Source organism: Anas acuta, chromosome 3 (assembly GCF_963932015.1).
Source record: "Anas acuta chromosome 3, bAnaAcu1.1, whole genome shotgun sequence".
NCBI lineage: Eukaryota > Metazoa > Chordata > Aves > Anseriformes > Anatidae > Anas > Anas acuta.
In genome coordinates, this window is record NC_088981.1 from 63,821,525 (window position 1) to 63,832,906 (window position 11,382).

At 49.0% G+C, this 11,382-nt stretch overlaps 1 protein-coding gene across 1 annotated transcript in view; it reads right to left on the minus strand.

The window, feature by feature from the left end:
* Nucleotides 1-10,471, minus strand: part of RNF217 (ring finger protein 217) — a 61,619-nt gene extending 51,148 nt beyond the window's left edge. Inside the window, exon 1 of the mRNA XM_068677536.1 lies at nucleotides 9,433-10,471. Within this exon, the coding sequence (XP_068533637.1) occupies nucleotides 9,433-10,125 (693 nt within the window). The 5' untranslated portion in view covers nucleotides 10,126-10,471. The remainder of the gene's footprint in view (nucleotides 1-9,432) is intronic.
* Nucleotides 10,472-11,382: the final 911 nt, after the last annotated feature.

Genomic DNA, 11,382 nt, shown 5'->3' on the forward strand with positions numbered 1-11,382 from the left:
GGTGAGAATTTCTGAGGTTGCCTGATTTCCATAAATCCCACATTTTAAATGGGGACTGTAGATGTGTGCACACTTTGAGACACACAGGTTTTAATATTCCATTTTGCTTCATCCCCTTTGAGGCCCAGATGGTCATGCAGACGTCAATACACATAAATCTCTACCAGAGTCAACATTTAGACAGAAGTGCAGTGTTCTACAACCGATTTTCTAGCCTTACTGAGTAGGATTAGTTCACTGCAACAAAATACATTATCACCACCATAAGTCTCCCTGAAGACCTAACATCTACATTTCGTAGTTGGCATTCAACCCTTAAGACATGCTCTTTTGCAGGCCCATCCACTCCAAAAAACTTTTAAGTTGCACATTCTTTCCCCTTTTTAAGCCACATGCTAATACCACACAGTTAACTAAGCGGAGTTTCCAAGCTATTGCACAACTGAACTGCATATGCACTTGAAAAAAGCACGGAGCAGTTTACATGCGTGCTTCCATAAGTCCTTTAAAGGAGTACTTCTGAATAGACGAATTATACCTGGCACTGCACAGGTGCACTGGCATGGAAAAGCACAAGGTGTCCTCTCCCCAAAGTGCATTCATACAGCAAGCAAATTTTAAACAGATGAACGTGTTAATCCCACTTCCACCATTTCTTTGCCCCCATACAGCATCGATAGTAATGACAACTGCCAAGTATATTTCTTTCTAGCTGTTCAGAAAAAAAAAAAAAAAAAAAAAAAAGCACTTCTCTCTGCACCTCTGTAATTGTACCACAAACAGCAGGATGCATCTACCTACTCCACCCTTCTCTGTTACCTACTGGGTGTAAGACTTCCAGCAGGCCAGTAAAACACCAACCCGTCATTTTCCTGGAATGTCTGTACTGAAGTTGCATCCTTTAAACTCTCTCTAAAATCCACTGCTATTTATTGCTACATTTTATTTTCTTAAGGTTAAATTTATTCCCCCACCCACTCGATAGGAAACTAGAGCCAGTCCCATCTCACCTTCTGGCTACTATTTACCAGAACAACTGAAAAGCAACTCAGACACAGGTTTAAAGAGAAACCAAAGATCCACCTTACGTATGGAGGTCACCAGTCTTCATGACACCCTTTTATTTTATGAAAGCTTACCCCAGGCGAGCCTACCTTCTGGGGCAAACTGATCGTTACATCATCAAGCCCTTCCCATCCTGGCAACCTTCTTCTCGCTCTTCTTCCTTCCTCGTATTGTGTGAGCAACCTCAGAGCCACATTGCAGCTGAAACAATTTGGATAGGACTTCCCTTTCCTACCAGCTGAAGGCACAGAGTCATTCAGATCCCCATCCTACCCTGAGCTGGTACACCACTCCCAGGAGTTCAGGGAGCCAAACCCATTAAACTAGAGACGTACCTGCCTTTGCTGTCATTTACTCACATCAATGGTAGATTGATGGCATCAGCATTTCTAGGTTTGGGAGAATTAAACCTCGTGCCCTCTGCTTTCTACCACAATATCTAGCATGATTTGTACAGTACTTAATAAAAACACCAGTCAAAAAAGTGCATGCAAGCAGAAAGATACTTTCTTTCTTTCAGCCTCATATTCCTTACAGAAGGCATACTTGCAGTTCTGTAAATGCGTTACACAGCAAACACATAAGGAAAAGGAAGTGTGATGGTGTTAGAAGCTTCTTGATCTTTTCATTAAATTGTAATCTAGGAAGTGCACAGCCTTTCTCACAATTAAGTAAATACACAGGAGCAACTGTACATCCCAACAAGCTTGTCAATGAAAATATATACCAGTCTTCAACTGAAGCAGTCAGACAGATTTTAAGATAAATGCAGCTTTTACACCCTTTTAATTTCAGTTCTGAAACTGGCTTAAACTATTCGACTTCTGCCCTCCTGCATTGTTAATCTAGAAAATTTTCTTCTCCAGAAGAAACTTCTATAATAGGATTTTTTTTTCCTTATTATCTACATCAGTTACCTTAAGCAAAGGCTCTCCTAAGGCTTATTTACCTACACAATAAATATATGTATGCCACACTAGAGAAACATACATTTTAAGAGCCAGCTGTTCAGCAGTAATGCTGTTATTTCTATTTTCACACTTGTTCCTTTGCTTTACCATTTTTTTTTTCAGGTACTTAAGAATGGACTTGAAAGTTAAGTGGCCTCTTTGTCACTAGACAAATTGTCACTTTTTTGTATCAGGAAAAGTCACTGTTTCTTGGCAGAAAGAAAACAAACAAAAAAAAAAAAACAAACAAACTGTTCTTTGTTTGTTTGAATTAACTCCTAAAGAGAATATTAAAAAAAGAACAACAGAAAGATAAGTTCAAGTAGCTAAAGTACACTAAGAGACAGATAAACCAGCATAACAGGGTGGGTAAGTAATGCCCTTCTTTGCCAGTCTAAATTCTTTTGAAGAAATCACATCCCTTACAACTCTTAATCATTTTGACAATGTACTTACATCCTGGCCATTTAAGATATGGACTTTTCTTGATCCTGGCTGGTTTAGACAGCAGGAAGCAAGATATTTGTACAAGAAGAAGAGAGGAATGAAGGGCCAAGAGGCCCCAAAGCAGTTGGGAGAATAGTTGCTCTGGGTGGAGAAACAGAAGAATGGGGCAGAGGTGAGCTCAAGGCCTTCCCAAGCCCCATTTAACTGCTTGATTCCTTATTGTTTGGGCAATTAAACCCCAAAAGTTCAGTTTTCAATTCATTTTACTTTAAAATCCCTGGCCTAAGTCTATGCCTGACGTGGCTCCTGGGACCCCCTGGCAGGAGCAGTGGGAGCAAGACACAGAGCCACCATCTCCTCATGGCTCATCCTGCCTACCAGTCCCAGTGCCAGCCTGGTTTCACCACCCATGCACCAATGAGCCTCAACACACTGGGTATGGGAGGCAACTGAAACATGGGGCTTCTGCTTCAAAGAAACTCTTCCTCAAAATTAACCCAGTTCTCCTCCACCTCCCACTGCAATTCCATGTTAATAGGATGCCTTTAGCCTTCAAAATCAACTCTTCTATCAACATCAGCTGTTTCATGACACCATTTATCCTCACCCCAGGAATTCAGGCACTGCTGCATTAGCAGAACCCTTCCTGGAATTGTTCAAAGACGACAACAATACCTTTTCTGTTCCCAACATCTCCGATCCTGTAGATCAGAGTTTTACTGGAAATATTCTTAGCTTTACGAAGAACATCCATTCGCTTTCCCCTTCCTTACACCATAGCATGGCTAAGGATGGGCACATGCTCCAGCTCTGCATCTTGCAGAGACTTACCCAAACAACAGGAATTTAAAGCTTTCCACATAGAGTAAATTTGAAGCTACTTTTTCACAGGAAAGGGACATACCACACGAAGTGGCGTTATTTTGAGAGTACCTTGGTCTGCTTGTGCTAGGACAACTAGGCAGTGTTATCATTCAATAGTACTGCTCAAAAACAGTTTTCTTAAATTATTTAAGTGAATTTGTAGCAATGCTTAATTTTGTAAGACTTTGGTTCAGACCTAAGCATTGGCCCACACTGCATCCATGAACAAATGCTCTGAGGGACTGAAATTCAGCTATGCGTCTAGACAACTTTACAAACTAATGCTTACAACCTTGAAGGTACATCCTGAACTGCAGTACTACTCCTACGACAGCTGGGTGCACAGCAGCATTTCAGCACTGCTACTGCATACAACATGTCAGGAACCCAGAGGACAGATTTTCAAAAGCTGTTTTTTGCTGAAAATCAGAGCACTCTTGTAACTCACACATCACCCACAGCTGAGGGACCACGTATATCTGCCACTCCGCCTCCTCAGGAATGCAGTATCTACCTCACAGTGGCTGAAGTGGCTGGTTTGGTTTAGAAAGCCTATAATCTAGCAAGTAATATATTCTCTTCTCCTACTTTACCTCTGTTCCTCTTTCGCAAACCTCTCTGCTATTGAAACTTTAGCTGAAAGGTGATCGATCAACCTGCTGTCACCTCTCCAGTCTGCAGCCATCCCAGCAACTCCCTAGCTAGCATTAGAGCACATTTTGGGATGAAGACCCCTTGCAAACACAGATCTCCCTCACTGGATAACAGTGGCCTTCCCAAGCTCTGGTTTGCGTCAGAGCACCAAAGCAGCTCATTAACAATCAGATGATTCAGCACTCGGTGTCTACATTTCTGCTGCCTGGTTTCCTTCAGCAGCCAGACTACGGCTTTGAAGACATATCATTTACATGATACAATCAGACACCTGAAGAGGAGCACAGGTGTCGTGTCCCTCCAGATCCAAGCTGGTACTAGTTTTGAACAACACAGCCAGCTCCTAAGTTCTCCTGCTTGCTAGCACAGCTTCATCATCACATGCTTCACATAAAAATCCCATTCTGCTGCTGTTTCCTCCCCTCCCATCTTTCAGAAAGATCACACGCCAAAAAGAGGGGTTGAAAACAAGATCTCAAGTCACAGACAAAGGAAAACCAGTAACAGATTCCAGGTAGAGGAAGGATAAACCCTGCATTTCATACTCAGGAGAGCGGAGTAGAATTCTTGTCCCACCAAAGCCAGCCAGACACTGAGCATTGCCGGCCGCAACCCCTCCTCGCCCCTACATCCCCTTCCGATTTATCCACATCCACTGATCTGATTAGCATTCCTGTAATTAAAGCACCACAATATCTGATTTGTAGGCTGCTTAAATTAACTCATCCAAAGTCCTTTAATATAAGAAATTACTTCTCCAAGAGAATTACAAGATCTACAAAATAGAGCATTGCTAATGAGCATAAGATCAAAACTGGATTATCAAGTTTCCCAGTTCAGAGGTAGAAGAGCAGGCAGTCAAGTCACCAAGGTTTCTATAAAACATTTACAGCGACTTTATAAGAAAAGTGAAACAAGTACAGATACTATTATATATATCTTCATGCATTTAATAACTTACTGTACTTCGTAGATGTTAGAACGAGCAAATGCTATTTTGGTCTATTCAATATTTACTGAAAAGTGAGGAGTGAGATTGATGAAAACACATAAACCTTAGCCTGTTTAGCAATGCAGGACAAGTTAAACATAACACCCCAGTTAAACTGTAGGTTTCACCCTCTCTTCTTACGAGAAATTTCTTCCTATGGCGATTAGTCTATTTGCGCAGAAAATTTCTGAACAACCCCCCACCCAGACACACATAGCACAAAAAGCAAAACCAGGCACAAATACTCCCTCTGACTCAGATTTACAAGCAGACAAGAGAGGTTAGGAAGTGAATCACTCATTTAGCAAATCTGTGTGCACACAGCTTCTGGAATAAACCTCGTTTGGTGCAATGTTAAACGTAGAGGAAGATGTGAAGTGAAGGAATTGTGAATGCAACACTACACCTGCGGGATCAAACACCCCAGTTCTTCCCCTGCTCCCCAGGTTACAGGCTGTACGCACAAGGACCAGTAGAAGCATACAGCCAGCAGCTGAAGAAGCAGTTCGTTCGCCCTTCTGACTCCTGCCTAACTGGGCACATTCCTAAGCACCCAGTAAGATCATCTCCGTGAGCACCACAGTCCTCAAAGAGCACAGCCATCTCCAAACACTTGTGCTCGCTCATGTGAGCTAGTAGTGTACCAACACAGAGCAGCTTGGGCTGCATCCATTCCAGGAGGTGGGTCTTTTCGTGACCTCAGCTGGGCTCCGCAGGACCTACGCTTCTACCCCAAACTACAACCCCATTCACAATAACCTACTACACATACATATGCCTTCCTTGATTTCCCTGAGTCCAAAATGATACAGTATATTTATTTATTTATGTAAAAGAATAGTAGGTGGTGTTCTTAGTCAGAACTTAAAAAGCCCTGAGGGGTCTGTGAGTATAAGGCCCAGAGAAAGAATAACTGAACTGAGGCAGAGGTAAAATTATGCCACTTACTACAAGTCAGGTTCCAGATCAGCCTGGGAGCTGGCTCACCCGATAAGCTTCTACACCAGGCATTAAATCCTTGAAAGGGATTACACAGCAAGGTGCCAGTGATAAGAGAGACTGGATTTGACCTCCAAGGACCTTCCCAAGGCAACACTCCTAAATCAATTGCCCCCATTTTCCGCCACATCCGTAAAACAAGGAGAGAACTCTGCAGTCAAAGCATTTTCATCTAGATAAACTCATTTTCAATAGCACCTAAAGCTTCAGTTGATTTTCTGATCTATAAAGTGCTCTAAGGCTGAAGTTTTGATGCAGTCATACATCTGCACAGAAGACATTACAAGGCATTAACAGGGTTTTTACTTTGCTACTCCATTAAGCGTCATTTCAGAAATCACACTGAAGCCATCATTGAGACTCCAGCTTTCTTCAGGGGTAAAACAAACAGACATTAAAGACAATATCTTTCAAGTGTTACACTTCTGCCAATATACACCACATTTTCAGCATAAAAGACCACTCCTTCTCCAGAGACTTGGAGTCAGTGTCCTCTCAAACAAAGGGCACAGCTTGCTACTTCGCTGACACAGAAAGCAGACCTAAACGCACATTCCAGTTTCTTATCTCTCCTGCCACTCTCCTACCATCAGTTTCAGGTACACTCCTACACAAAGTTGACTGTATCCAAATTGAAAATGTTACAATTTTTGAGAAGTACCAGCTTTCCAGCATGTACTCTTTTCAAACTTTTGTTAAGTTTTCTTCTTAGGAAGGAAATTACTAAATGAACTGCTAAGTCTCAAAGACGATTTTATTTTTATCCTATACTGTCTTTCCACTCATCTTCCCAGAAATTCCTCTGATATGACAGGCCTTTTCCCTCTCTCCTCAGGATGAGTCACAGAATGGTTTGGGTTGGAAGGGTCCTTAAAGCCCATCCAGTTCTACCCCCCTGCCATGGGCAGGGACACCTCCCACCAGACCAGGTTGCCCAAAGCCACATCCAGCCTGGCCTTGAACACCTCCAGGGATGGGACATCCACAGCTCCTCTGGGCAGCCTGTGCCAGGGCCTCACCATGCTCTGAGTGAAGAATTTCTTCCCAATATCTAATCTAAACCTACCCTCCTTTAGTTTAAAGCCATTCCCCTTTGTCTTATCACTACAGTCCCTGACAGAGTCTCTCCCCAGCTTTCCTGTAGGCCCCCTTTAGGCACTGGAAGGCCGCAATGAGGTCTCCGCAGAGCCTTCTCTTCTCCAGGCTGAACAAGCTCCAGCCCTTTGATCATCTTCACAGACCTCCTCTGGACTCATTCTAATACTTCCATGTCCTTGTGCTGGTGGCCCCAGAGCTGAATACAGCACTCCGGGTAGGGTCTCACATAAGCAGAGCAGAGGGGGAAAATCACCTCCCTCGGCCTGCTGGAAGGTCACAGGGTCCTTCCACAGCATGAAGGAAAGATACATTACTTCTTGTTCTTCTCAAAGAAATAACACTTGTTCTTCTCAAAAAAAAGGGAGATATGGTAAAAATACATGGATATTTGAAGGTGTTTGTTTTCCCTTTTCCCCAAACAAATACATCAAGCAACTAAAATTCTATCTGGCCAGAACATAGCGTCTGCAACTGAAGTCTGTATGTCCACAAAACCGTTTCGTGAAACCCCATCTCAAGATCACCTGACTTGCTGCAGACTTCTCTTTCTCTGCATTTGTATCCCTGCTCCATCTTTTACGTGTATCAATATGGCTATCTGCCACGTGGACCTTTTAATAGCTTCTGGGATAAATTTTGCAGAGTGCTCAGCAATAGCAGTGGCTTCCTTGAAGAGAGCATCCCTGTATGTACATAAAGCAGCTGGCCAATGCTAAATCCACTTCATGGGGTATTCACCTGGCTCCCAAGCCCAGCAGCTGTTCCAGCCACCAAGCCGCTGGATCACCCTCAAAGAGCCCAGACAAAACCAGGCTATACCTTAGTTCTTAGGTACAGCTTCAGATACCAGATCACATAGATCAGTCGGGTCAATGTAAGCAATCCTCTGTATTGCTTTAGCTCAGAACCAACACTGTTTTGGATTTGAGGCTGAATCTTGCTCTGGTACACCTTCTTCCCAGGCCTGGTGAGATCCTACCTCCCTTCTTGCTCAAAGGAAACAACTGGGACAAAACATGTGTGTTTATGGGTATTTCAATTATTTTAGACATGTTACACTCTAAAAACATCTCTTCTTCACTGATCAAAAGAGGGGCCTAGCCAAATGTATTCAGTGTTTACGCCTACACTGTAGACATTCAGATTTGATCACAGAATGCTTTGGGTTGGAAGGAGCCCATAAAGACCATCTAGTCCAGCCCCTCTGCCATGGGCAGGGACATCTTGCACTAGACCAGATTGCTCAAAGCCCCATCTAACCCAACTGTGAATACCTCCAGTGACAGGGAAGTCTCTTGAGGGCAATGCCTGAAGACACTGCCAGGCCATTCCCCCAGATATTTTACTACTTGTTTTAATGAGGAAAAAGCTACCACAGCTCATCATATCAACATGTAGAGCAGGCTGTGTGCAGCTACAGGAGCTGAAGATTAATACCTTCATGTCACACCACTTTGCAATCTCCAAAGTGAGACAATATCCTAACACATGACCTCGGTGGCAAATATGAAGGAGGCACAAACACGTATTGGCAACGTACTCTAAAAACTTTCCAAGTTTCCAGCTCATCACTTGACTACAAACCAAACCAAAGCACAGAGGGCTGCGTGCAGAAGTCTTGTTAAGCTGTTCCTGAATTTCTGTGTTACAGGAGATGTACAAAAGCACATCCTCAGCTCCTCTCACCCCATCAGTTCCCACGTAAGGCCCTTATGAGTTACCTAAACACGATGAAGGTGTTCCATGAGCACCTCGGTGAGATTCGTGTTAGCTAGGACAAACGTCACCAGCATTACCCAGTGCTGTGCAGGCTTGTCAGCACCCAGCCAGGCACGTGCACGTCCCAAGCCGTGCGATGCTGCAGCTCAGAGGAGCCTCCATCTATTTATAGTGCTCGACGGAGCTGGAGCTGCCCATCCAGCCCCAAGGCATGCCGTCCAGCTGGAGCTCGGACCACCCCGGCACGGCTCCCGGGGCCAGCAGGTGTAGAAATACATCCTACCAGCCACCCAGCACGTCCCCTCTGCACGTCGCAAGTGTTCCTCCCGAGCTCGTACGAGAAGGCGTACGGCACAGGGCTCGCTTTGGTTTGGTTTTTCCCACCCGCCCAACTTCTCCCGTTGCTCTTCGGGTTCAGGGCACGCCTACGCCGGTGGCGGAAACAATGCCCGAGCGCTTTGTGATGCTAAACCAGCTCCTAGGAACACTAGCGAGGCCAGAGGTTAGCTTTCAAGCTGCTGATTTCGCTTTGAAACAGCACTCCGGCTGGCAAACCGGCGGCCAGGCAGCAGCCTGCACAGCCCTCCGTCCCCCGGGGTCCCTGCCCGCCGCCGTACCCCCGTTCCCCCGGGGCTGGGGCCGTACCTGGGAGCTGAGGTACCGCTTGAGGCACTCCTCGCACACCGCCTTCTTGCAGCAGGACAGCGGCTTGACGGGCTTCTCCTCCAGGCACACGCGGCAGCTCAGCACCAGCAGCGGCCCGAAGTCCCCCGCGATCAGCCCGGAGAAGGGCTCTGGCAGCAGGTACAAGTCCACCACCTCCACGCTGCCGCCCGCCGCCAGCGGGTCGCCGCCCGCCGCCACCCCGCGCCGCGACGGGGCCGGCACCGGGACCGGCACCGGGACCGGGACCGGAGCCGGGAGCGGAGCCGGGGCCCGCCCGACGCCGCCGCCGCCCCCGGGGGAGGGCGGCGATGCGCGGCGTGCCGCGGGCCGGTCGTTCTCCACGCAGTACACGGTGCAGTACACGTGCCGACGGGGGGGGCGGCGGCGGCCGCTGCCCCCCTCCGGCCCCGGCCCCTCCTCCGCCGGGGCCGCCGGCTGCTCCGGCCCGGCCGCCGCCTCCTCCTCCTCCTCCTCCTCTTCGTCCCCGCCGGTCCCTCGCCGCTCGGGCAGCGGCGGCGGCGGCTCCCCGCTCTGCCCCGGCCCCGCCGCCTCCCGCAGCGGCGGCTCGTCCGCGCCGGGCTCCCGCGGGCTCCCGGCCGGGCTCGGCGGCTCGGCGGCGGCGGCGGCGGCCGGTGCCGGCGGGGCGCTCAGCGAGCTCTGCTGCTCCCCCATCGCCGCCCGCCGCCGCCGCCGCTCCTTCCCATCCAGCCGCCTCCCGGCGCCGCTTCTGCTTCCGGGTCCCGAGCCCCGCCGCTACGAGCCCCGGCCGCCCGCGGGCACCGGCTGCCGCCGCCGCCGCCGCCGCCCGGCCTCCTCCCCCCGGGGCTGCGGAGGGAGCGGCGGGGGCCGCCCGCCTCGCTCAGCGCCGCCCCCGCGGGCTCGGCCGCAGCCCGGGCCCCATGCCGCGGGGCGCAGGCGGGCAGCCGCCCCCGGACCCCGCAGCCGCGGGGCAGCGCGCACCCACCGCACCCGCACCCGCACCCGGCCCGGCCCCACCGACCCCGGCCCGCCCCCGCCCCGCGTCCCCGCCCCGCTCTGACGCGCCCTCGGCGGCCCGGCCCTCCATTGAGCCGTAAACACCGCGGGAGGTGCCCCGGCAGCGGGACCGGGACGAGGAGGAGGGAGGAGGCGGAGAGGTGTTGGCCGCGCTGCCCAGCGCCCTGCCAGCAGCAGCCGCCCGTCGGGGCAGGCGGCTCCGTGCCCAGAGCGGCTGCTTGGGGCCGGCTGTCACCCAGGTGTTGTCAAACCAGGGGGGGGGGGGGGCAGCTTTATGGCCTTTATAAGCAGTTTTCTCGCCAAGCTGTTGGGTTTATGAGTGCTTTATCATGCTTGGACACAGTTGTGTGGAACTGAGCCCAGTTCCTTGAGAGATGGCTTTTCTCCCCGTGGCACGCAGCCAAGCCCGGCTCAGCAGCGAGCCCCACCTCTGAGCTCTGCAACCAGGTACCAGCGGCAGCTGGCAGGGCACGAGGGGGCCTCCGTTTTGAGGAACTCTGCCCACCACCCTCCAGCAGAGCCCGGATCATTTAGTCCCTGCAAATGCAGCAAAGTTGGGTCTTCCTCTGTTAAGCTCACTGGCAGGTCTGGTGTGAGCAGATCCGCTTGCTGGCTGTCCTTTTACTCATGCCTGATTTTTAAATCCTGCAGGTGAGATCCAGGGCAGGCGCTTGCAGTTACAGAGAAGCAAAGAAGTTGTGGCTATCACATCTGTGAAGTCAACTTTTCCCAATCTGTACAATTCTGCATAGTATTGCCTGGCTTCCTTCCTTATTTTTCTCCTTCCTTATTTTTCCTCAGTTCTTTCTTTCCCTTCCTCCCCTCCTTTCTTTCCTTAAATCGAAGAACAAAACCTTGGATAAAACTTCTGTGAAAGAAAGTAGCGGTCTGTGCAGCGTACAAGAAGCTGCAGAGCTGATTACTGCACACAGT